The sequence below is a fragment of the Carcharodon carcharias genome, chromosome 3 (genome assembly GCF_017639515.1).
Source record: "Carcharodon carcharias isolate sCarCar2 chromosome 3, sCarCar2.pri, whole genome shotgun sequence".
NCBI lineage: Eukaryota > Metazoa > Chordata > Chondrichthyes > Lamniformes > Lamnidae > Carcharodon > Carcharodon carcharias.
Window position 1 is genome coordinate 35,001 of NC_054469.1, and position 27,355 is coordinate 62,355.

General features: G+C 49.0%; 1 protein-coding gene across 1 annotated transcript in view; it reads right to left on the reverse strand.

Annotated features, from left to right (window-relative positions):
• LOC121275729 (spidroin-2-like) overlaps positions 1-26,086 on the reverse strand; it is a 39,977-nt gene extending 13,891 nt beyond the window's left edge. Inside the window, exons 1-3 of the mRNA XM_041183316.1 lie at positions 25,982-26,086; positions 8,490-10,265; positions 3,150-3,252 (exon numbers count right to left, since the gene is read on the reverse strand). Of these exons, the coding sequence (XP_041039250.1) occupies positions 3,150-3,252; positions 8,490-10,265; positions 25,982-26,086 (1,984 nt within the window). The remainder of the gene's footprint in view (positions 1-3,149; positions 3,253-8,489; positions 10,266-25,981) is intronic.
• Positions 26,087-27,355: the final 1,269 nt, after the last annotated feature.

Below are 27,355 nucleotides of genomic sequence, written 5' to 3' on the forward strand. Positions count from 1 at the left end.
CCACATGGACTGCAGCGGTTCAAGAAGGCAGCTCACCACCACCTTCTCAAGGGGCAACTAGGGATGGGCAATAAATGCTGGCCCAGCCAGCGACACCCACATCCCGTGAATGAATAAAAAAAGGTTTCACACTGACTCCAGCTGCTGGTCAATCTCTGAAACCCAGAGCAGAGGCTTCTCGAAATGATGAGAGATTCTACATGAGTCTGCCCAGGAGGTCAGAAGTGTCCTGCAGTTTACATATGGAACAAATGTGCCTTCCACAATACTGAGGGGCCCTGCGATACCTCTAAGTATGAGACAGAGTAAAGTTAACAGCAATAAAATAAAGACTCATCAGGTGTGAATCGTCAGTACTGACTCTCTGTCAGTGCGGCACTCCCTCAGTACTGACCCTCTGACAGTGCAGCACTCCCTCAGTACTGACCCTCTGACAGTGCAACACTCCCTCAGTACTGACCCTCTGACAGTGCAGCACTCCCTCAGTACTGACCCTCTGACAGTGCGGCGCTCCCTCAGTACTGACCCTCTGACAGCGCAGCACTCCCTCAGTACTGACCCTCTGACAGTGCAGCACTCCCTCAGTACTGACCCTCTGACAGTGCGGCGCTCACTCAGTACTGACCCTCTGACAGTGCAGCACTCCCTCATTACTGACTCTCTGACAGTGCAGCACTCCCTCGGTACTGACCCTCTGACAGTGCAGCACTCCCTCAGAACTGACCCTCTGACAGTGCAGCACTCCCTCAGAACTGACCCTCTGACAGTGCGGCGCTCACTCAGTACTGACCCTCCGACAGTGCAGCACTCCCTCAGTACTGACCCTCCGACAGTGCAGCACTCCCTCAGTACTGACCCTCTGACAGTGCAACACTCCCTCAGTACTGACCCTCTGACAGTGCAGCACTCTCTCAGTACTGACCCTCTGACAGTGCAGCACTCCCTCAGTACTGTCCGTCTGACAGTGCAGCACTCCCTCAGTACTGACCCTCTGACAGTGCAGCACTCCCTCAGTACTTACCCTCTGACAGTGCAGCACTCCCTCAGTACTGACCCTCTGACAGTGCGGCGCTCACTCAGTACTGACCCTCTGACAGTGCAGCACTCCCTCAGTACTGACCCTCTGACAGTGCAGCACTCCCTCAGTACTGACCCTCTGACAGTGCAGCACACCCTCAGTACTGACCCTCTGACTGTACTGCACTCCCTCAGTACTGACCCTCTGACAGTGCAGCACTCTCTCAGTACTGACCCTCTGACAGTGCAGCACTCCCTCAGTACTGACCCTCTGACAGTGCAGCACTCCCTCAGTACTTACCCTCTGACAGTGCAGCACTCCCTCAGTACTGACCCTCTGACAGTGCGGCGCTCACTCAGTACTGACCCTCTGACAGTGCAACACTCCCTCAGTACTGACCCTCTGACAGTGCAGCACTCCCTCAGAACTGACCCTCTGACAGTGCGGCGCTCACTCAGTACTGACCCTCCGACAGTGCAGCACTCCCTCAGTACTTACCCTCTGACAGTGCAGCACTCCCTCAGTACTGACCCTCTGACAGTGCAGCACTCCCTCAGAACTGACCCTCTGACAGTGCAGCACTCCCTCAGCACTGACCCTCTGACAGTGCAGCACTCCCTCAGTACTGACCCTCTGACAGTGCAGCACTCCCTCACTACTGACCCCGTGACAGTGCATCACTCCCTCAGTACTGACCCTCTGACAGTGCAGCACTCCCTCAGTACTGACCCTCTGACAGTGCAGCACTCCCTCAGTACTGACCCTCTGACAGTGCAGCACTCCCTCAGTACAGACCCTCTGACAGTACTGCACTCCCTCAGTACTGACCCTCTGACAGTGCAGCACTCCCTCAGTACTGACCCTCAGACAGTGCAGCACTCCCTCAGTACTGACACTCTGACAGTGCAGCACTCCCTCAGTACTGACCCTCCGACAGTGCAGCACTCCCTCAGTACTGACCCTCTGACAGTGCAGCACTCCCTCAGTACTGACCCTCCGACAGTGCAGCACTCCCTCAGTACTGACCCTCTGACAGTGCAGCATTCCCTCAGTACTGACCCTCTGACAGTGCAGCACTCCCTCAGCACTGACCCTCTGACAGTGCAGCACTCCCTCAGTACTGACCCTCCGACAGTGCAGCACTCCCTCAGTACTGCGAGTGACAGTCTTGATTCTGTGCTCAACTCTGTTGATTGGGACTCCAACCCCTGGGTTTTGCAAACAGACACGAGTGTGCTACACACTGAGTCACTGCTGAAGGTACAGAGGATAAGGGATGGTGTGTGCAGCGGAGCTGGAGACTACAGTCTTCAACACTAACCACATCGCCTCCAATCCACCTCGCACGCCCTTCTGGACTCAGTCTTCCATTGTTCTGTGGGACCTGGAGCTTTTACTTTGGCTGGTTACTGAGTGATGATTTGTTCCAGCCTCTGCCCTGACCAGGTTTCTGCTGACTGGGGCATTTAGGACAAGAGGGAGATGTCCAGAAATAAGAGACGGACCTTTGAGGAGTGAAATGGGGAGATACGTCTGCACATAAACGCAGGTCTAAGTTTGCAATTCCCTTCCAAGAATGGTGATCAATGCTGGATCAATTCTCAATTTTAAATCTGAGGTTGATAGATTTTTGTTACCCGCAGTTATCGAGGGTCAAGGGAAAGCGGAGCTATCTAAAGTGAGGTCACAGATCAGCCATGATCTTGTTGAACAGGGATAGTTTCGAGGGACTACATGACCTCCTCCTGTCCCTGTGTTCCTCTGTATCTGTTCACTGGTCAGTCACTACACAGTGGACGTCTCTTTATTCATTCCTGGGATGGCAAAACTGGCATTTATTGTTCATTCTCAGTTTTCTCAAGTGGACACTGGGCTTCTTCCCAAACCACCGGTATCTGCTTGAGATGAACTGAAGGGTTTACTCGGCTACTTCAGAGGACAACCCTAAGCCATTCCGCGGAACCTGAATCTTTAGCTCAGCGAAGAGGAGGCAGATTCAGCTCATGGGGCCTGGATGGACAATGTCCTGACTCAGGCCTCCAGTGAGCCGAAGCTGAACCCTTCAGGCTGTATCCCTGCTTAACATGACATCTCGATTCTGCGTGGATATTTAATAAACGGTTTCACATACTTTCCTGGTCCATCAGTTCTGCCCACAGGTCATCCTTGACAGAGAAACAGCGTTCAGGCTGCCTAGGCCCGGTCTTGGTTTCCATGGAAACAGATCCCTGGTCCTGTCAGTTAAGGGACAGAGTTAATTCCTTAAATTTAAAGGATGAAGTCTGCACACCCGGATGACCAGGACAGAATTACTGCGACATTAAACAGAATAAGTGCAAGAGTTAATGTTTATTGGGTTTATGTTGCTTTGGAAATCAAACTAGAAGATATTTTCATTCTGATTAACTGGATTCGATGCCTCAAACATATGGGGGAAATTTTACATGTAACCCAGGCTGATCTGTGTCTGTAAACAGGGTCCCCAGGATGAACCATCCTTCTATACAGGTTCATCAGACTGGGCTGCTCCCTTAAACAGGATCCCCACATTTAAACAGGATCCCTAGATTGAAGAGTTCCCTTAAACAGGACCCTTAGATTGAAGAGTTCCCTTAAACAGGACCCTTAGATTGAAGAGTTCCCTTAAACAGGATCCTTAGGTTGAAGAGTTTCCTTAAAAAGGACCCTTAGACTGAAGTGTTCCCTTAAACAGGACCCTTAGATTGAAGAGTTCCCTTAAACAGGACCCTTAGATTGAAGAGTTCCCTTAAACAGGATCCTTAGATTGAAGAGTTCCCTTAAACAGGATCCTTAGATTGAAGAGTTCCCATAAACAGGACCCTTAGACTGAAGAGTTCCCTTAAAAAGGACCCTTAGATTGAAGAGTTCCCTTAAACAGGACCCTTAGATTGAAGAGTTCCCTTAAACAGGATCCTTAGATTGAAGAGTTCCCTTAAACAGGACCCTTAGACTGAAGTGTTCCCTTAAACAGGACCCTTAGACTGAAGAGTTCCCTTAAAAAGGACCCTTAGACTGAAGAGTTCCCTTAAAAAGGACCCTTAGACTGAAGAGTTCCCTTAAACAGGACCCTTAGACTGAAGAGTTCCCTTAAACAGGACCCTTAGATTGAAGGGTTCCCTTAAACAGGACCTTTACATTGAAGAGTTCCCTTAAACAGGACCCTTAGACTGAAGAGTTCCCTTAAACAGGATCCTTAGATTGAAGAGTTCCCTTAAAAAGGACCCTTAGATTGAAGAGTTCCCTTACAAAGGACCCTTAGACTGAAGAGTTCCCTTAAACAGGACCCTTAGACTGAAGTGTTCCCTTAAACAGGACCCTTAGACTGAAGAGTTCCCTTAAAAAGGACCCTTAGACTGAAGAGTTCCCTTAAACAGGACCCTTAGACTGAAGAGTTCCCTTAAACAGGACCCTTAGACTGAAGAGTTCCCTTAAACAGGACCTTTAGATTGAAGAGTTCCCTTAAACAGGACCCTTAGATTGAAGAGTTCCCTTAAACAGGAACTTTAGATTGAAGAGTTCCCTTAAACAGGACCCTTAGACTGAAGAGTTCCCTTAAACAGGATCCGCAGATTGAAGAGTTCCCTTAAAAAGGACCCTTAGATTGAAGAGTTCCCTTACAAAGGACCCTTAGACTGAAGAGTTCCCTTAAACAGGACCCTTAGATTGAAGAGTTCCCTTAAACAGGACCCTTAGACTGAAGTGTTCCCTTAAACAGGACCCTTAGACTGAAGAGTTCCCTTAAAAAGGACCCTTAGACTGAAGAGTTCCCTTAAACAGGACCCTTAGACTGAAGAGTTCCCTTAAACAGGACCTTTAGATTGAAGAGTTCCCTTAAACAGGACCCTTAGACTGAAGAGTTCCCTTAAACAGGACCCTTAGACTGAAGAGTTCCCTTAAACAGGACCCTTAGATTGAAGAGTTCCCTTAAAAAGGACCCTTAGATTGAAGAGTTCCCTTAAACAGGATCCTTAGATTGAAGAGTTCCCTTAAAAAGGACCCTTAGATTGAAGAGTTCCCTTACAAAGGACCCTTAGACTGAAGAGTTCCCTTAAACAGGACCCTTAGACTGAAGTGTTCCCTTAAACAGGACCCTTAGACTGAAGAGTTCCCTTAAAAAGGACCCTTAGACTGAAGAGTTCCCTTAAACAGGACCCTTAGACTGAAGAGTTCCCTTAAACAGGACCCTTAGACTGAAGAGTTCCCTTAAACAGGACCTTTAGATTGAAGAGTTCCCTTAAACAGGACCCTTAGATTGAAGAGTTCCCTTAAACAGGAACTTTAGATTGAAGAGTTCCCTTAAACAGGACCCTTAGACTGAAGAGTTCCCTTAAACAGGACCCTTAGATTGAAGAGTTCCCTTAAACAGGACCCTTAGACTGAAGTGTTCCCTTAAACAGGACCCTTAGACTGAAGAGTTCCCTTAAAAAGGACCCTTAGACTGAAGAGTTCCCTTAAACAGGACCCTTAGACTGAAGAGTTCCCTTAAACAGGACCCTTAGACTGAAGAGTTCCCTTAAACAGGACCTTTAGATTGAAGAGTTCCCTTAAACAGGACCCTTAGACTGAAGAGTTCCCTTAAACAGGACCCTTAGACTGAAGAGTTCCCTTAAACAGGACCCTTAGATTGAAGAGTTCCCTTAAAAAGGACCCTTAGATTGAAGAGTTCCCTTAAACAGGATCCTTAGATTGAAGAGTTCCCTTACAAAGGACCCTTAGATTGAAGAGTTCCCTTAAAAAGGACCCTTAGATTGAAGAGTTCCCTTAAACAGGATCCTTAGATTGAAGAGTTCCCTTAAAAAGGACCCTTAGACTGAAGAGTTCCCTTAAACAGGACCCTTAGATTGAAGAGTTCCCTTAAACAGGATCCTTAGATTGAAGAGTTCCCTTAAACAGGACCCTTAGACTGAAGTGTTCCCTTAAACAGGACCCTTAGACTGAAGAGTTCCCTTAAACAGGACCCTTAGACTGAAGAGTTCCCTTAAACAGGACCCTTAGATTGAAGAGTTCCCTTAAACAGGACCCTTAGACTGAAGAATTCCCTTAAACAGGATCCTTAGATTGAAGAGTTCCCTTAAACAGGATCCTTAGATTGAAGAGTTCCCTTACAAAGGACCCTTAGACTGAAGAGTTCCCTTAAAAAGGACCCTTAGACTGAAGAGTTCCCTTAAACAGGACCCTTAGACTGAAGAGTTCCCTTAAACAGGACCCTTAGATTGAAGAGTTCCCTTAAACAGGACCCTTAGACTGAAGAATTCCCTTAAACAGGATCCGCAGATTGAAGAGTTCCCTTAAAAAGGACCCTTAGACTGAAGAGTTCCCTTAAACAGGATCCTTAGATTGAAGAGTTCCCTTAAAAAGGACCCTTAGACTGAAGAGTTCCCTTAAACAGGACCCTTAGACTGAAGAGTTCCCTTAAACAGGACCCTTAGATTGAAGAGTTCCCTTAAACAGGACGCTTAGACTGAAGAGTTCCCTTAAAAAGGACCCTTAGACTGAAGAGTTCCCTTAAACAGGACCCTTAGACTGAAGTGTTCCCTTAAACAGGACCCTTAGACTGAAGAGTTCCCTTAAACAGGACCCTTAGACTGAAGAGTTCCCTTAAACAGGACCCTTAGATTGAAGAGTTCCCTTAAACAGGACCCTTAGACTGAAGAATTCCCTTAAACAGGATCCTTAGATTGAAGAGTTCCCTTAAACAGGATCCTTAGATTGAAGAGTTCCCTTACAAAGGACCCTTAGACTGAAGAGTTCCCTTAAAAAGGACCCTTAGACTGAAGAGTTCCCTTAAACAGGACCCTTAGACTGAAGAGTTCCCTTAAACAGGACCCTTAGATTGAAGAGTTCCCTTAAACAGGACCCTTAGACTGAAGAATTCCCTTAAACAGGATCCGCAGATTGAAGAGTTCCCTTAAAAAGGACCCTTAGACTGAAGAGTTCCCTTAAACAGGATCCTTAGATTGAAGAGTTCCCTTAAAAAGGACCCTTAGACTGAAGAGTTCCCTTAAACAGGACCCTTAGACTGAAGAGTTCCCTTAAACAGGACCCTTAGATTGAAGAGTTCCCTTAAACAGGACGCTTAGACTGAAGAGTTCCCTTAAAAAGGACCCTTAGACTGAAGAGTTCCCTTAAACAGGACCCTTAGATTGAAGAGTTCCCTTAAAAAGGACCCTTAGATTGAAGAGTTCCCTTAAACAGGATCCTTAGATTGAAGAGTTCCCTTAAAAAGGACCCTTAGACTGAAGAGTTCCCTTAAACAGGACCCTTAGACTGAAGAGTTCCCTTAAACAGGATCCTTAGATTGAAGAGTTCCCTTAAACAGGATCCTTAGATTGAAGAGTTCCCTTAAACAGGACCCTTAGACTGAGTGGTGCCCCTCAGTTTGGATCATGCACCAGGCAGAGACTGAACGGCAATGGTTTCTACCTGAGGACAGGAAGTGGCCATTCAACCCCTTGAGGATGTTCTGTTGCCAATCAATCTGATCATGTGATCTGCGCCTTATTTACCCGCCTGGGCTGCAGATCCTGGGTGCCTTACCCATCAAAAATCTACCCATCTCAGTCTTGAAAACGTTAACTGATCGCCAGCGTCTACAGCCTTTTGAGGGAGAGGGTTCTCGCGGGAACACAGGCCTAGACTTCTGCAACCTGTCCTCATAATTTAACCCCCGTGTCATCCTGGTGAGTCCGCACTGCATCCTCTCCAAGGCCAGTCTCCCCTTCCTGAGGGGCAGGGCCCCGAAATGAGCACAGTTACTCCAGATGGGGCCTGAGCAGAGCTTTGTACACATGATGCTTCACTTCCTGCCCTTCATACTCCAGCTCCCTCAAGATAAACACCAACAGATAACCTTTTTTGTACCCGTCAATGAGACTTTACTGATTTCTGTACGTGGTCTACAATCTCTCTGTTCCTCCAGTAATGTGTCTCCATTTAGAAAATACTCTGACTTATCTTTAATCAGCCCAGCAGGGTGACCTCGCATTGAGCTCCAGGAGGGATTGTGTGCTCCCAGCCACCGGGAGCAGAGCGAGGGATCAGTGCCTGGAGGCCTGATGGAATCAGACAGGCCCCGGTTCAAAGGTCAGCCTCCCCACTGGCCAGCCACGCTCTGCTGAGACTTGAATTTAGGTCAGTGCAGCTGGTTGCCGTGGCGACAGCCCTCTCCTGGGATCGCCGGCCTGTCATTCCAGACAGGCAGAGTAAGCCGATGGCTAAACGTTGAGGAGATGAGCACCGAGAGCTGCAGATTGACACACAGGCCTGGTTAGCGCATGGAGCCTGTTCTCAGGAACCCATTCCTAGGCTCTGCCCTGGGTCCTGTTCCCAAGGGCCCTGATCTTAAAGGGTCTGTTCCCAGGAGCCTGTTCCCGAGGGGCCTTTTCCCAGGGGACTGTTCCCGAGGGGCCTTTTCCCAGGGGCCTGTTCCTCAGGGCCTGTTCCTCGGGGCCTGATCCCAAGGGGCCTGATCCCAAGGGGCCTGATCCCAAGGGGCCTGATCCCAAGGGGCCTGTTCCTCGGGGCCTGATCCCAAGGGGCCTGATCCCGATGGGCCTGTTCCTCGGGGCCTGTTCCTCGGGGCCTGATCCCAAGGGGCCTGTTCCTCGGGGCCTGTTCCTCGGGGCCTGATCCCAAGGGGCCTGTTCCTCGGGGCCTGTTCCTCGGGGCCTGATCCCAAGGGGCCTGATCCCAAGGGGCCTGTTCCTCGGGGCCTGTTCCTCGGGGCCTGTTCCCAAGGGGCCTGTTCCCAAGGGGCCTGTTCCTCGGGGCCTGTTCCTCGGGGCCTGATCCCAAGGGGCCTGTTCCCGATGGGCCTGTTCCTCGGGGCCTGTTCCTCGGGGCCTGTTCCCAAGGGGCCTGTTCCCAAGGGGCCTGTTCCTCGGGGCCTGATCCCAAGGGGCCTGTTCCCGATGGGCCTTTTCCCACGGGACTGTTCACAGGAGCCTGTTCCTCGGGGCCTGTTCCTCGGGGCCTGTTCCTCGGGGCCTGATCCCAAGGGGCCTGTTCCTCGGGGCCTGATCCCAAGGGGCCTGTTCCCGATGGGCCTTTTCCCACGGGACTGTTCACAGGAGCCTGTTCCTCGGGGCCTGTTCCTCGGGGCCTGTTCCTCGGGGCCTGATCCCAAGGGGCCTGTTCCCGATGGGCCTGATCCCAAGGGGCCTGTTCCCGATGGGCCTTTTCCCACGGGACTGTTCACAGGAGCCTGTTCCTCGGGGCCTGTTCCTCGGGGCCTGTTCCTCGGGGCCTGTTCCTCAGGGCCTGATCCCAAGGGGCCTGTTCCCGATGGGCCTTTTCCCACGGGACTGTTCACAGGAGCCTGTTCCTCGGGGCCTGTTCCTCGGGGCCTGGTCCCAAGGGGCCTGTTCCCGATGGGCCTGATCCCAAGGGGCCTGTTCCCGATGGGCCTGATCCCAAGGGGCCTGTTCCCAAGGGGCCTGTTCCCGATGGGCCTGATCCCAAGGGGCCTGTTCCCAAGGGGCCTTTTCCCACGGGACTGTTCACAGGAGCCTGTTCCTCGGGGCCTGATCCCAAGGGCCTGTTCCTCGGGGCCTGATCCCAAGGGGCCTGTTCCCAAGGGGCCTGTTCCCAAGGGGCCTGATCCCAAGGGGCCTGTTCCCAAGGGGCCTGATCCCAAGGGGCCTGTTCCCGATGGGCCTGATCCCAAGGGGCCTGTTCCTCGGGGCCTGATCCCAAGGGGCCTGTTCCCGATGGGCCTTTTCCCACGGGACTGTTCACAGGAGCCTGTTCCTCGGGGCCTGTTCCTCGGGGCCTGTTCCTCAGGGCCTGTTCCTCGGGGCCTGTTCCCGATGGGCCTTTTCCCACGGGACTGTTCACAGGAGCCTGTTCCTCGGGGCCTGATCCCAAGGGGCCTGTTCCCGATGGGCCTTTTCCCACGGGACTGTTCACAGGAGCCTGTTCCTCGGGGCCTGATCCCAAGGGGCCTGTTCCTCGGGGCCTGATCCCAAGGGGCCTGTTCCCAAGGGGCCTGTTCCCGATGGGCCTGATCCCAAGGGGCCTGTTCCCGATGGGCCTGATCCCAAGGGGCCTGTTCCCAAGGGGCCTGTTCCCGATGGGCCTGATCCCAAGGGGCCTGTTCCCGATGGGCCTGATCCCAAGGGGCCTGTTCCCAAGGGGCCTGATCCCAAGGGGCCTGTTCCCAAGGGGCCTGTTCCCGATGGGCCTGATCCCAAGGGGCCTGTTCCCGAGGGGTTCTGTTCCCAGGAGCCTATTCATGAGCAGTTGGTGGGACCAACAAGGGGGAGGTGAGGTGCAGTTAGGGGTGGACCATGGTTACGATAGGATTGGATATTTCCTAGGAGGTTTCATCACATGACCTCCCATCTGCTGCCCCACCCCCACATGCTCGCGATTGGTCGTCCAACATGTCTATCCCTTCGACAACCCAGCTGCCCAGGCCAATCACAGAGCAGGTAATCTCTTGATTAGCTGATTGGATGCCCAGCTTTGAAGCTCCTGCCCTGTGTTTGGAAGTACCAGCTCTCAGGTGGATGAGTGGCAGGGATTCTTCACCAGGGAAGAGTGTCCCTGAGCTACGCTGAGTGAATTAGCCAGGCCCCTTGCACCTGATTATTTCTCAGCCCAGAATGAGGTAACAGGTTACTCTGTGGTAACACACCCTCCCCCCTGCCCCATTACTAAAGTGGTTCATTGAGTGAGGGAACAGAATGTCCAGAATCTGTGGAATTGTATCTCAGGGTCTGATTGTAAACCAGCTTATATTTCAACTCTTTCTTGGACTCGAACTCAAGTTCTGTCGAAGGGTCATGAGGACTCGAAACGTCAACTCTTTTCTTCTCCACCGATGCTGCCAGACCTGCTGAGTTTTTCCAGGTAATTCTGTTTTTGTTTCTGATTGCCCTGTTCTCTCTGCTAACATTCACACCACACAGGTACCAGGCAATGACCATCTCCAACAAGAGAGAATCTAACCATCACCGCTTGATGTTCAATGGCATTACCATCACTGAATCCCCCACTATCAACATCCTGGGGTTACCATTGACCAGAAACTGAGCTGGACCAGCCATATAAATACTGTGGCTACAAGAGCAGGTCAGAGGCTGGGAATCCTGCAGTGAGTAACTCACCTCCTGTCTCCCCAAAGACTGTCCACCATCTACAAGGCACAAGTCAGGAGTGTGGTGGAATACTCCCCACTTGCCTGGATGAGTACAGCTCCCACAACACTCAAGAAGCTCAACACCATCCAGGAAAAAGCAGTCCACTTGATTGGCACCCCATCCACAAACATTCACTCCCTCCACCACCGACGCACAGTAGCAGCAGTGTGTACCATCTACAAGATGCACTGCAGGAACTCACCAAGGCTCCTCAGACAGCACCTTCCAAACTCAGGACCACTACCATCTAGAAGGACAAAGGCAGCAGATAGATGGGAACACCACCACCTGGAAGTTCCCCTCCAAGTCACTCACCATCCTGACTTGGAAATATATTGCAGTTCCTTCACTGTCACTGGGTCAAAATCCTGGAACTCCCTCCCTAACAGCACTGTGGGTGTACCTACACCACATGGACTGCAGCGGTTCAAGAAGGCAGCTCACCACCAGCTTCTCAAGGGGCAACTAGGGATGGGCAATAAATGCTGGCCCAGCCAGTGACACCCACATCCTATGAGAAATTTTTTAAAAATTCAAAAGGATTTTACCGGAGGAACTGCCAATAGAAGGCAGGTGGGGAACAAGTGAGAGTTAATGGATGATGATTCTGGGGAGAGACTGGAGAAGCTGGGATTGTTCTCCTTGAAGCAGAATCAGGTTAAGGATGCAGTTTGATGATTCTATCCAGTGACTGTAATGGGGCAGTGCTTTTGTGTGAGGTGTTGGCTGGTTTATCAGGGATGTAAAGGGTTTAACTGAGTCCCACTGACAAAGAATGAAACATGTCCTAATTTACCAGCTATTTTAAAATTAAATAGACAATTTTAAACTGAGTCCTGTTTGGTTTTAATCTCAAGTATTTCTCGGCATTGGGAGAATGTGAGAGGTGATGTGAATGTGGGAGAGTGTGTGAGAGGTGATGTGAATGTGCGAGAGTGTTTGAGAGGTGATGTGAATGTGCGAGAGTGTGTGAGAGGTGATCTGATTGTAGGAGAGTGTGTGAGAGGTGATGTGAATGTGGGAGAGTGTATGAGAGGTGATGTGAATGTGCGAGAGTGTGTGAGAGGTGATCTGATTGTGGGAGAGTGTGTGAGAGGTGATGTGAATGTGGGAGAGTGTGTGAGAGGTGATGTGAATGTGCGAGAGTGTGTGAGAGGTGATGTGAATGTGGGAGAGTGTGTGAGAGGTGATGTGAATGTGGGAGAGTGTGTGAGAGGTGACGTGAATATGGGAGAGTGTGTGAGAGGTGATGTGAATGTGGGAGAGTGTGTGAGAGGTGATGTGAATGTGGGAGAGTGTGTGAGAGGTGATGTGAATGTGGGAGAGTGTGTGAGAGGTGATCTAATTGTGGGAGAGTGTGTGAGAGGTGATGTGAATGTGGGAGAGTGTGTGAGAGGTGATGTGAATATGGGAGAGTGTGTAAGAGGTGATGTGAATGTGGGAGAGTGTGTGAGAGGTGATGTGAATGTGGGAGAGTGTGTGAGAGGTGATCTAATTGTGGGAGAGTGTGTGAGAGGTGATGTGAATGTGGGAGAGTGTGTGAGAGGTGACGTGAATATGGGAGAGTGTGTGAGAGGTGATGTGAATATGGGAGAGTGTGTGAGAGGTGATGTGAATGTGGGAGAGTGTGTGAGAGGTGATGTGAATGTGGGAGAGTGTGTGAGAGGTGATGTGAATGTGGGAGAGTGTGTGAGAGGTGATGTGAATGTGGGAGAGTGTGTGAGAGGGGACGTGACTATGGGAGAGTGTGTGAGAGGTGACGTGAATATGGGAGAGTGTGTGAGAGGTGACGTGAATATGGGAGAGTGTGTGAGAGGTGATGTGAATGTGGGAGAGTGTGTGAGAGGTGCTGTGAATGTGGGAGAGTGTGTGAGAGGTGATGTGAATGTGGGAGAGTGTGTGAGAGGTGATGTGAATGTGGGAGAGTGTGTGAGAGGTGATGTGAATGTGGGAGAGTGTGTGAGAGGTGATGTGAATGTGCGAGAGTGTGTGAGAGGTGATGTGAATGTGCGAGAGTGTGTGAGAGGTGATGTGAATGTGGGAGAGTGTGTGAGAGGTGATGTGAATGTGGGAGAGTGTGTGAGAGGTGATGTGAATGTGCGAGAGTGTGTGAGAGGTGATGTGAATGTGGGAGAGTGTGTGAGAGGTGATGTGAATGTGGGAGAGTGTATGAGAGGTGATGTGAATGTGCGAGAGTGTGTGAGAGGTGATCTGATTGTGGGAGAGTGTGTGAGAGGTGATGTGACTGTGGGAGAGTGTGTGAGAGGTGATGTGAATGTGCGAGAGTGTGTGAGAGGTGATGTGAATGTGGGAGAGTGTGTGAGAGGTGATGTGAATGTGGGAGAGTGTGTGAGAGGTGACGTGAATATGGGAGAGTGTGTGAGAGGTGATGTGAATATGGGAGAGTGTGTAAGAGGTGATGTGAATGTGGGAGAGTGTGTGAGAGGTGATGTGAATGTGGGAGAGTGTGTGAGAGGTGATCTAATTGTGGGAGAGTGTGTGAGAGGTGATGTGAATGTGGGAGAGTGTGTGAGAGGTGACGTGAATATGGGAGAGTGTGTGAGAGGTGATGTGAATATGGGAGAGTGTGTGAGAGGTGATGTGAATGTGGGAGAGTGTGTGAGAGGTGATGTGAATGTGGGAGAGTGTGTGAGAGGTGATGTGAATGTGGGAGAGTGTGTGAGAGGTGATGTGAATGTGGGAGAGTGTGTGAGAGGGGACGTGAATATGGGAGAGTGTGTGAGAGGTGACGTGAATATGGGAGAGTGTGTGAGAGGTGACGTGAATATGGGAGAGTGTGTGAGAGGTGATGTGAATGTGGGAGAGTGTGTGAGAGGTGCTGTGAATGTGGGAGAGTGTGTGAGAGGTGATGTGAATGTGGGAGAGTGTGTGAGAGGTGATGTGAATGTGGGAGAGTGTGTGAGAGGTGATGTGAATGTGGGAGAGTGTGTGAGAGGTGATGTGAATGTGCGAGAGTGTGTGAGAGGTGATGTGAATGTGCGAGAGTGTGTGAGAGGTGATGTGAATGTGGGAGAGTGTGTGAGAGGTGATGTGAATGTGGGAGAGTGTGTGAGAGGTGATGTGAATGTGCGAGAGTGTGTGAGAGGTGATGTGAATGTGGGAGAGTGTGTGAGAGGTGATGTGAATGTGGGAGAGTGTGTGAGAGGTGATGTGAATGTGGGAGAGTGTGTGAGAGGTGATGTGAATGTGCGAGAGTGTGTGAGAGGTGATGTGAATGTGCGAGAGTGTGTGAGAGGTCATGTGAATGTGGGAGAGTGTGTGAGAGGTGATGTGAATGTGGGAGAGTGTGTGAGAGGTGATGTGAATGTGCGAGAGTGTGTGAGAGGTGATGTGAATGTGGGAGAGTGTGTGAGAGGTGATGTGAATGTGGGAGAGTGTGTGAGAGGTGATCTGATTGTGGGAGAGTGTGTGAGAGGTGATGTGAATATGGTAGAGTGTGTGAGAGGTGATGTGAATGTGCGAGAGTGTGTGAGAGGTGATGTGAATGTGGGAGAGTGTGTGAGAGGTGATGTGAATGTGGGAGAGTGTGTGAGAGGTGATGTGAATGTGGGAGAGTGTGTGAGAGGTGATGTGAATGTGGGAGAGTGTGTGAGAGGTGATCTGATTGTGGGAGAGTGTGTGAGAGGTGATGTGAATGTGGGAGAGTGTGTGAGAGGTGATGTGAATGTGGGAGAGTGTGTGAGAGGTGATGTGAATGTGGGAGAGTGTGTGAGAGGTGATGTGAATGTGGGAGAGTGTGTGAGAGGTGATGTGAATGTGGGAGAGTGTGTGAGAGGTGATGTGAATGTGCGAGAGTGTGTGAGAGGTGATGTGAATGTGGGAGAGTGTGTGAGAGGTGATGTGAATGTGGGAGAGTGTGTGAGAGGTGATGTGAATGTGCGAGAGTGTGTGAGAGGTCATGTGAATGTGGGAGAGTGTGTGAGAGGTGATGTGAATGTGGGAGAGTGTGTGAGAGGTGATGTGAATGTGCGAGAGTGTGTGAGAGATGATGTGAATGTGGGAGAGTGTGTGAGAGGTGATGTGAATGTGCGAGAGTGTGTGAGAGGTGATGTGAATGTGGGAGAGTGTGTGAGAGGTGATGTGAATGTGGGAGAGTGTGTGAGAGGTGATGTGAATGTGCGAGAGTGTGTGAGAGGTGATGTGAATGTGGGAGAGTGTGTGAGAGGTGATGTGAATGTGGGAGAGTGTATGAGAGGTGATGTGAATGTGCGAGAGTGTGTGAGAGGTGATCTGATTGTGGGAGAGTGTGTGAGAGGTGATGTGAATGTGGGAGAGTGTGTGAGAGGTGATGTGAATGTGCGAGAGTGTGTGAGAGGTGATGTGAATGTGGGAGAGTGTGTGAGAGGTGATGTGAATGTGGGAGAGTGTGTGAGAGGTGACGTGAATATGGGAGAGTGTGTGAGAGGTGATGTGAATATGGGAGAGTGTGTAAGAGGTGATGTGAATGTGGGAGAGTGTGTGAGAGGTGATGTGAATGTGGGAGAGTGTGTGAGAGGTGATCTAATTGTGGGAGAGTGTGTGAGAGGTGATGTGAATGTGGGAGAGTGTGTGAGAGGTGACGTGAATATGGGAGAGTGTGTGAGAGGTGATGTGAATGTGGGAGAGTGTGTGAGAGGTGATGTGAATGTGGGAGAGTGTGTGAGAGGGGACGTGAATATGGGAGAGTGTGTGAGAGGTGACGTGAATATGGGAGAGTGTGTGAGAGGTGACGTGAATATGGGAGAGTGTGTGAGAGGTGATGTGAATGTGGGAGAGTGTGTGAGAGGTGCTGTGAATGTGGGAGAGTGTGTGAGAGGTGATGTGAATGTGGGAGAGTGTGTGAGAGGTGATGTGAATGTGGGAGAGTGTGTGAGAAGTGATGTGAATGTGGGAGAGTGTGTGAGAGGTGATGTGAATGTGCGAGAGTGTGTGAGAGGTGATGTGAATGTGCGAGAGTGTGTGAGAGGTGATGTGAATGTGGGAGAGTGTGTGAGAGGTGATGTGAATGTGGGAGAGTGTGTGAGAGGTGATGTGAATGTGCGAGAGTGTGTGAGAGGTGATGTGAATGTGGGAGAGTGTGTGAGAGGTGATGTGAATGTGGGAGAGTGTGTGAGAGGTGATGTGAATGTGGGAGAGTGTGTGAGAGGTGATGTGAATGTGCGAGAGTGTGTGAGAGGTGATGTGAATGTGCGAGAGTGTGTGAGAGGTCATGTGAATGTGGGAGAGTGTGTGAGAGGTGATGTGAATGTGGGAGAGTGTGTGAGAGGTGATGTGAATGTGCGAGAGTGTGTGAGAGGTGATGTGAATGTGGGAGAGTGTGTGAGAGGTGATGTGAATGTGGGAGAGTGTGTGAGAGGTGATCTGATTGTGGGAGAGTGTGTGAGAGGTGATGTGAATATGGTAGAGTGTGTGAGAGGTGATGTGAATGTGCGAGAGTGTGTGAGAGGTGATGTGAATGTGGGAGAGTGTGTGAGAGGTGATGTGAATGTGGGAGAGTGTGTGAGAGGTGATGTGAATGTGGGAGAGTGTGTGAGAGGTGATGTGAATGTGGGAGAGTGTGTGAGAGGTGATGTGAATGTGGGAGAGTGTGTGAGAGGTGATGTGAATGTGGGAGAGTGTGTGAGAGGTGATCTGATTGTGGGAGAGTGTGTGAGAGGTGATGTGAATGTGGGAGAGTGTGTGAGAGGTGATGTGAATGTGGGAGAGTGTGTGAGAGGTGATGTGAATGTGGGAGAGTGTGTGAGAGGTGATGTGAATGTGGGAGAGTGTGTGAGAGGTGATGTGAATGTGGGAGAGTGTTTGAGAGGTGATGTGAATGTGCGAGAGTGTGTGAGAGGTGATGTGAATGTGGGAGAGTGTGTGAGAGGTGATGTGAATGTGGGAGAGTGTGTGAGAGGTGATGTGAATGTGGGAGAGTGTATGAGAGGTCATGTGAATGTGCGAGAGTGTGTGAGAGGTCATGTGAATGTGGGAGAGTGTGTGAGAGGTGATGTGAATGTGGGAGAGTGTGTGAGAGGTGATGTGAATGTGCGAGAGTGTGTGAGAGATGATGTGAATGTGGGAGAGTGTGTGAGAGGTGATGTGAATGTGGGAGAGTGTGTGAGAGGTGATCTGATTGTGGGAGAGTGTGTGAGAGGTGATGTGAATGTGGGAGAGTGTGTGAGAGGTGATCTGATTGTGGGAGCGTGTGTGAGAGGTGATGTGAATGTGGGAGAGTGTGTGAGAGGTGATCTGATTGTGGGAGAGTGTGTGAGAGGGTCTGAAAATGTTACCAGTTTGAATGAGCCAGGGTCAACAGGACTGATTGGGGGAAATTGTCATTCAAAGTAACAAAGGAGGAGGCTATTCAGCCCATTGTGTCTGTGCTGTCTCTTTGAAAGATTTATCTAAATACCCCCACTAGCCCCCTGCTCTTTCCCCATAGCTCTGCAAAGTTATCCCCTTCAAGTATTTATCCAATCCCCTTTTGAAAGTTATTATTGAATCTGCTTCCACCTTCCAGACCACAACAACTCACTGTGTAAAAATATTCACCTCCCCCTCTGATTCTTTCACTGACTCGCTTCAATCTGTGTCCCTCTGGTTACCGACCCTCCTGTCACTGGGAAACAGTTTCTCCTTGTTCACTCTATCGAAACCCTTCACGATTTTGAACAGCTCTATTAAATCTCCCCTTAACCTCCTCTGCTGTAAGGAGAACAACCACAGTTGCTCCAGTAACTGAGCTGCCCCATTCCTGGGACCATTCTGGTCAATCTCCTGTGCATCCGCTCCAAGACCCTCACATCCTTCCGAAAGGGTGGAGCCCAGGATTGGACACAATCCCCCAGCTGAGGCCAGACCAATGATGAACAGATACATTGGGTGGGACCATCTGGTCCCACCGAGAGTCAATAGACTTTTGGCAGGCATTCCCCCGGCAGCTCCCACCATAATGGGGCTGGAATATCCCAGTGTGGTCATTATGGTTTTTATGTAATGTGTAGTATACCTTTAAGAAGGATGTTATAAGGAAGATCACATGACCTTATGTAACCAATAGAGGAGTGGTGCAGGCTGACTCTGGAGTCAGTGGTCATAGAGGTCCACAGCACAGAAAAAGGCCCTTTGGCCCATCGAGTCTGCACCGGTCAAACAAGTACCTAACTATTCTAATCCCCTAGGCCCATAACCTTGTATGCCATGGCATCGCAAGTGCACATCCAAATACTTCTTAAATATTAAGAGGGTTTCTGTCTCAACCACCCTTTCAGGCAGTGAGTTCCAGATTCCCACCACCCTCTGGGTGAAAAGATTCTTCCTCACATCCCCTCTAAACCTCCTGCCCCTTACCTTAAATCTATGCCCCCCCCCAGTTATTGATCCCTCCACCAAGAGGAAAAGTTCCTTCCTGTCTATCCTATCTATGCCCCTCATAATTTTATACACCTCAATCATGTCCCCTCTCAATCTCCTCTGCTCCAGGGAAAATAACCCCAGTCTATCCAATCTCTCCTCATAACTAAAACTCTCCAGCCCAGGCAACATCCTGGTAAATCTCCTCTCCGCTCTCTCTAGTGAAATCACATCCTTCCTATAATGCGGATTCCAGAACTGCACACAATACTCTAGCTGTGTCCTAACCAGCATTTTATACAGTTCCAGCATAACCTCCCTGCTCTTATATTCTGTGCCTCGGCTAATAAAGGCAAGTATCCCATATGCCTTCTTAACCACTTTATCTACCTGTCCCGCTACCTTAAGGGACCAGTGGACATGCACACTAAGTTCTCTCTGATCCTCGGTACTTCCCAGGGTCTTACCAGTCATCGTGTATTCCCATGCCTTGTTTGTCCTGCCCAAGTGCATCACCTCACACTTATCCAGATTAAGTGGTACAGAAGGTAAAGTCACACAGGATCAGAGGTGAGCTGGCAAGATGGATGCAGAATTGGCTTGGTCATAGAAGACAGAGGGTAGCAGTGGAAGGGTGCTTTTCTGAATGGAGAGCTGTGACTAGTGGAGTTCCGCTGGGATCAGTGCTGGGACCTTTGTTGTTTGTGGTATACATAAATGATTTGGAGGAAAATGTAAATGGGCTAATTAGTAAGTTTGCAGACGTCACTAAGGTTGGAGGAGTTGCAGATAGTGAAGAGGATTGTCAAAGGATACAATGGGATATAGATTGGTTGGAGACTTGGGCGGAGAAATGGCAGATGGAGTTTAATCTGGAGGTAATGCATTTTGGAAGGTCTAATACAGGCAGGAATTATACAGTAAACGGCAGAACCCTTAAGTGCATCGACGGGCAGAGGGATCTGGGTGTACGGGTCCACAGGTCACTGAAAGTGGCAACACAGGTGGATAAGGTAGTCAGGAAGGCATATGGCATGCTTGCCTTCATTGGCAGGGGTATTGAGTATAAAAGCTGGGAAGTCATGCTGCAGCTGTAGAGAACCTTGGTTAGGCCACACTTGGAATATTGCGTGCAATTCTGGTCGCCACATTACCAGAAGGATATGGAGGCATTGGAGAGGGTGCAGAGGAGGTTTACCAGGATGCTACCTGGTCTGGAGGTTATTAGCTATGAGGAGAGGTTGGAAAAACTCGGATTGTTCTCACTAGAGTGACGGAGATTGAGGGGCGACTTGATAGAAGTTTACAAAATTATGAGTAGCATGGACAGAGTAGATAGTCAGAAGCTTTTTCCCAGGGTGGAAGAGTCAATTACTAGGGGACATAGATTTAAGGTGAGAGGAGAAAACTATAGAGGAGATGTGCGGGGCAAATTTTTTACGCAGAGGGTAGTGAGTGTCTGGAATTCGCTGCCAGAGGAGGTGATGGAAGCAGGTATGATAGTGGTGTTTAAGAGGCAGCTTGACAAATACATGAATAGGATGGGAATAGAGGGATATGGTCCCTGGAAGCGCAAAATGTTTTAGTTGACGGGCAAAATGATCGGCGAGTTTTGATCACTATCTGCAAAATGCTCCCCCACTGATGCCTCTACCACTTGCCTGGCTTCATTCCGTAAAATTAAGTCCAGGACCTTCTACATCCTGGCTTAAAAAGCTCTCCATGATGCATTTTAAGAATTCCCCTCCCCCTAAACCTATCACACTATGATTAAACCAGTTAATGTTGGGGAAGTTGAAATCCCCCACTATTACCACCCTATTATTTTTACACTTCTCTGAAATTTGCCTACATATCTGCCCTTCTATTTCTTTCAGACTGTTTGGGGTCTGAGTTAGAGTCAGAAGTGTGGAGACAGGGTTTGAGTTGAAAGCACACAAGTGTAGCTGCTGAGTACCTTTGTAAATAAACAGAATGTGTTTGCTGGTCAAATCTGTCGATTGTACCAACTCGGCCATCCCAAAACAAGTGTGCAACCCGGATCCATAAGCCCCAACCAACCATTGACCAAGATCCAACAAATTGGTGATGAGGAAAAAGCAAGAAAAAAGTGAGGATAAAGCCAAGGTACAATAAACTGGCTTTAAGAATAAAACAAGTTAACAAAAGAAATCAAGAGAAACGATATCGGGCTGTACCTCGCACGGTAATTGTAAGTAGAATTTCCATCCTTGTTGTTGAAGCAATCCCCTCACAGAATACCACAATTTGGAAGAATTGATCCTTTCATTCCAGCCATGAACGATTGGTCTCATTATATTAAATGCCCCGTATTCTTTTTCCAAGCGACCAACATTGCAGGGGAAGAGAAGAGGCGAGTGATTCTCTTATGTACATGTGGGGGTAAAGCCGACACCTTGATTCAAAGTTTCACGGCACCCAGTGCCCCAGATTTGTTAAATTTTGATGAATTGCTGGACCTTGTAAAGGGCCATTCCCAGTGAGAGCTCTTGGTAATGATGCAACGCTTCAAATTTAACTCAAGACGTAGAGCCCTGGGGGAGACAGTCACTGGTTATGTGGCAGGTTTGAAACAATTGACAACGCGAGTTTGGTACATCTTTAGACGACCTACACAGAGAACGTTTTGTGTGCGCTGTGGATGAGGACATGATTCAGAAGAGATTGTTGTCCGAAGCAATTTTGGAATTTAAGAAGATGCTCGAGGTAGCATTGACCATGGGAAGCACAGTAGGCATTTTAGAAGTCATACAGGGAGCGCAAAATGGCACCGTCCTCCACATTGGGTGGGAAACCCCAGCCCAAAAGGGCGCGGAAATGCAAGACCCTGCCGAGAAGCGAGAAACAGACACCGCTAGCCAGAAAATAAAAAGCGATGACTTAGGGGTGAAAACGAGGAATAATTGCAACAGAGGTGGAAACAGACAACCTTAGAATGATTGGCAGTTTAAAAAAATGGAATGTTTCTATTGTCATCGAAATGGACACCTAATGAGACCGTGCGAGGAAAGAATCAGGCAGACTTTCAAACTAAAGGAAAAACCCAGTGAGATCGACAATGTAGAAGAGCCTGAAGTAACAGATTCAGGTACTTATTTGTTATTTAATTTGAAGGTTGGAGAGACAGGGCCAATATATGTAACAGTGAAGGTAAATGGCAGACCTATTAGAATGGAAGTGGACACAGGAACTTCCACTACAGTGACCTTCTGATAGCTGAAGAATGGAGAACGTGACCTAAATCTAGAAGGAACTGAGGCCAAATTAAGAACATATACAGGGGAAGATGTTCAGGTCAGAGGCTTAAGTAGAGTTATGGTCCAATACGGAAGCCAGTCAGCGGTGTTGGTATTGAGAGGCAGAGGACAAAGCCTCCTAGGATGAGACTGGCTGAGGGAAATCAACTTTGATTTGTCTCAGAGATTCCAAAAGGAAGCCTGAAAACATTCCTGTGTTGGAAAAGGAGAGTGTAGAGGCCCAGCAACCTGAAGAAATGTTTCAAGCAAAGGGCACGGTAGGACAGCAAAAAGAACGAGGAGAGACCATCCTGAGGGACAGAGTCTGGGTCCAAAAGGAAAGTGAAAACCTGCCATTAGACCTTCACACACAACCAGCTTCCCTCCTGTCCAAGTATGTACCTCTGGGAAAAGTATGAAGAGAAACAAGGAGAGTTCTGGTGCTTCTCTGAGCAAAATGAAGGATGAGTTGGCAAAGAAGGCACGACAATGCTTATTTCCCCAGGAGGCAAGACACCAAACTAAAAAAAAGGAGGGGTTGAAGAAGCAGCTACGTGGAACCAAAGAGGTTTTGGAAGCAAAAAGTCACAGAATTCTCTAAGAAGCAGGCAGATGGGGACATTCTGGAAAACTCAACCAGTGAGTCCACTCAAATTGAGCTTACATCCAAGATTAGTCTGGCCAATATGGAAGTCAAAAAGAAGGCCAGGAATAAAGAAAACAGAGAAGCATAAATAATGCCATTGAGTTCGGCAGCGTATGAGTATACTTCCATTCATAGGCCTGGAAATCAAATTGCAAACCTGAATGCACTGAGTCGTTTGCCCTTACAAAGGAAAGATGAGGGTGTTCCACTTCCACAAGAACTAGTTTTGTTGTTGAATTTCTCAGATTTGTCTCCGGTATGTGCTGGACAGATCGGAGGCTGGACAAGTCAAGACCCAGTCTTATCGAAAGGACGAGAACAAGGTCTTCATGGTTGGTCACAAGAGCATGTGTCTGATGAAATGAAACCATATTTTAATAGAGGACATGAAATAACCAGCCAGGATGGGGAGGTTGAGTGATAGTTCTTCCAAAGGGAAGAAAGCCATTGTTGACTGAATTACACAGAGCACATCCAGGAATTTCCCAGATGAACACCATAGCCCGTAGCTATCTATGGTGGCCTGGGATGGATGGAGAGATAGAGAGTTTAGAGAAGAATTGTGTGCAGTGTCAGCAATTGCAAAAGTTACCTTCAACAGCTCCGTTACATCCTTGCCAGTGGCCAGGAAGGCCATGGGTAACCATTGACTATGTGGGACCTTTCACAGGAACAATGCTTCTGCTCGATGTTGATGCTCACTCAAGATGGATAGACATATATGAGGTGAACTCACCAATGTCTCGGAGAAGCTACGTCAAAGTTCCCGGAAGTGGTCATTTCTGATAACGACGTGGCATTTACGAGTGCTGAGTTTCAATGGTTTACTAGCCTCAACGGTATCACTCATGTAAAAACTTCACCATACCACCCTTCATCGAATGGACTGGCCAAGAGAACAGTTCAAACATTCATGAAGAAATTAACTGGAGATTCCATAGGGACCAAGCTAACAGGTTTTCTTCTCCATTATAGAGCCACCCCTCACACAACAACAGGTGTCACGGCTGAGGATTCGCTGATGAATCGCTGTGTCAGAGCGAGATTGAGCTTAGTAACGCCAAATTTAGGGGGTGGGGGGGTGGTGGGGAAGTGGAAAGGAGTCAGGGAAGCCAGAAAACTGGACATGACTGGCATGGTCGTGACAGGAAATTTACCGTAGGAGAGACTGTCTATGAGAAGAATTTTGGGGAAGGACCAAAGTGGTTATCGGGTGAAATAAGTGCAGTTACTGGAACTCTTTCTTACTATGTGAAAGCGGAAAATCAAATCATACGGAGACATGTGGATCATATCAGGAGGAGGGAAACAAAGTGCCAGGAAATGATTCCGCCAGTGATCACCACCGAGAAAGCATTTCCTGTTGAGAGAACGCAACCCAGTACAGGCATATCTGATGTGGCTGTTGTACCTGCAGGTACCGGCTGAATAACCTATTGTTAAGACAACACCAGGAAAGCCGGTTCCTGACAAAACATCTGAAACTGTGGAGCTGAGACGTTCTACACACAAAAGGAAACCCCCAGAAAGACTGACTGTGTAAATAATTTGCTATTTTGAGAAAATTGTACCTGTAAATGTAAACTGTGTTTCCAAGTAAAGGGGGAGGGATGTGGTAATTATGGTTTGATGTAACGTGTAGTATGCCTTTAAGAAGGATGTCATAAAGGAAGATCACATGATCTTTTGTAACCAATAGAGCAGTAGCGTGGGCTACCTCTGTAGTCAGTGGCCTGAGTTAGAGTCAGAAGTGTGGAGACAGGTTTTGAATTGAAAGCACACAAGTGTAACTGCTGAGTACCTTTGTAAATAAACAGAATGTGTTCCACCTAAGAACTGTCCGCTGGTCAAATCTGTCTATTGTACCAACTCGGCCATCCCAAAACAATTGTGCAACCTGGATCCATAAGCCCCAACAAACCGGTGACCAGGATCCAACACCCGGCCATTGAGTGAGACCGGAATGGAGCTGGACTTTCTCTTCTCAATCACACCCGAATTTCGGCTGGGTTCCCGTTTGCTGCCGTTTGTAAGGGCTCTTACTAAATGGATCCCAGTGTGCTTACTGAGGGCTCCACTTGATTGGCTGTAAATCCGATCTCACCTCCAGCTCATTGGCTGACACAGTGATGCCGATGGACACTTTTGGGATTTATAAAGGTTTACCATAACTCCGCCCTTGTAGCTTCCCCTCAACATAGATCTCAGCAACAAATTACATTGGTAAAGAGACTTTAAAGAGTTGTAGGGAAGGGAATACAAAGCCTGGGGCCCAGGCACGGTCACCAATGGTGGACTGATTAAAATCGGGGATGCTCAAGAGGTCAGTATTGGAGGAGTGCAGAGATCTCAGAGTGTTATGGGGCTGGAGGGGGTTACAGAGATGGGGAGGAGAGAGGCCATGGAGGGATTTGAAAACAAGGATGAGAATTTTAAAATTAAGTCGTTGCTTGACCGGGAGCCAGTGTAGGTCAGTGAGCACAGGGGTGAGAGGGGAATGGGACCCAGTGCGAGTTAAGATATGGGCAGCAGAGTTTTGGATGACCTCAAATTCCTGGAGGGTAGAGTGTGGGAGAGCTGCCAGGAGTGCGTTGGAAGAGTTGACTCTGGAGGTAACGAGGGTATGAATGAGGGTTTCATTAGTGGATGAGCCGAGACAGGAGCAAAGTCAGGGGATATGTTGGAGGTGGAAATGAGCCATTCTTGTGAATCTTTTCTGCCTCTCTCCAATGCCTTTACATCCTTCCTAAAATGAGGCACCCAGAACTGGACACAATACTCCAGCTGAGGTCTAACTAGTGTGATATACAAGTTCAGCATAACCTCCCTGCTCTTGTACTCTATGTCCCCTTTAATAAAGCCCAGGATACTATCTGCTTTGTTCACTGCTCTCTCCACAGGTCCTGTCACCTTCAATGACTTACGGACATATACACCCAGGTCCCTCTGCTCCTGCACTCCCTTTGGAGTTGTCCCCTTTATTTTATGTTGTCTCTCCATGTTCTTCCCACCAAAATTAATTGTCACCTTTCTCCACATTGAACTCCATCTGCCACCTATCTGCCCATTCCATCACCTTGTCTGTGTCCTTTTGAGGTTTCACACTGTCCCCCTCACAGCTCGCAATACTTCCAGGTTTTGTATTATCCAGAAACTTTGAAACTGTCCCCTGCACACCAAGATCTAGATCATTAAGAAGTAATCAGGAAAAGCAAGGGTCCCAATACCAACCCCTGGGGAACTCCACTACAAACCTTCCTCCAGCCCGAGAAATATCCATTAACCGTTACTCTCTTGTCTCCCATCACTCAGCCAATTTTGTATCCATGTTGCTACTGTCCCTTTTATTCTGTTTTTATTCTTTAATGAGCACTTATTATTTCACAGATTACATGATAAAGCTGTGAGGATGAGATTTGTTTCAATAATACTTTGTAAAGGGTGAATGTTTCAGTGTACACAGCCTCTGCCAGAATGGGCCGAATTCTCTCTCAGGGCTGCCGATTAAAAGGGCTGGTGATTTATACAGCGAGTCCCAGTCTGATAGGACAGTGTGACATACCTGAACACCACTCGCACCATCTCCTGCCTCCAGTGCTTCATCCTCCGGCTTCCTCTTCAACAACGTGTAGAATATGTAGACAAATAAAGAATAAAACACAAACATTGAGGAATCTCCAGCTCTCAGCAGCTCAATAATTCCCTCTCAATCCCAACCAACGCCCCCAACCCCCCCCAACCGCCGGCTTTATCCTCTCGTCAGCTGCTTCCTTTATATCGCTCCCTTCTCATCGAAGCTATCTATCCATCTGTCTAATTCTCCATCTATCTATTTATTTCGTTATTTCTCACTCTCCGTCACTGTCTCTCCAGTCGTTCACTCCCTCTAGTCTCTCGCTCTTACTATCCCAGACTTTCTCTTTACCAGTTTATCTCTCTACCTTTCTATCTATTTTCTATCTATCTGTCTGTCTCTCTCTTTCTATATTTCTCTTCCTCTCTCAGTGGATTCTCTCTCTCTCCCTCTCTCTCTCTCTCTCTTCTCGTTCCCTCTCTCCCTCCTTGATGTTTCCTTCTCCTGCTTTCCCTTTCTCTCTCTCTTTCTCTCACCACCGTCTCCTTCTCTCTCTCCGTGCTAGTCCAATCATTTGTCGATGTGAGAATCCCCCTCCCCCATCTCTGGGCTCATATTCCAAGGTAATGCTGCAGTCTCTCTCTCTCTCTCTCTCTCTCTCTCTCTCGGTATCTCACACATGCTCAGTTTGACCTGCTCTGACTGCAGTACGGAAGCAGCTGGGATGTTACCGTTGGGATTAACACGGTGACCACAGAGCAGCTTGCGGTCCACTTACACAATACAGGCAGGGAACGATGGCCAAGCGTCAACCATTCACCGCACAGGGAGATCCCACTCAAGAGGGTCGTCAGTCTCTGGAATTCACTTACGCAGAGAGCGGCTGGGGGCTGGGTCATTGAATGTATTCAAGACTGAGTTAGACAAGGGAGTTGAGGGTTACGGAGGTGTGTTGGGCGGTGTGGGGGGCGGGGGTGGGGTGTTGTTGGGTGTGTTGCGGGGGTGGGTGGGGTACGCAGACAGGAAAGTGGATTTGGGACCACAATCGGATCGGCCACAATTGTAATAAATGGGGGAGCAGGATCGAGGGGCTGAATGGCCACTCCTGCTCCCGGCGTTCTTGTGTTAACACCGATCTCAAACTGGTCCCCCTCCCCATGTTCCACTCCCTGTCCCGCTAACTGTCTCCTACTCCCCTCCTCCTTTCCCCAGTTCCTTCCCTTCTCAAACCCTGACCCCCCAGCCCTCCTCCTTCTCCCCTCCCCCTTTATCACACCCCCCCTCCCCTACTCACCCACACCACACCGGCCTCATCTGCTCCCCTCCCTAACTCCACCTATTTTGCCTTCTCCCCCAAATCAC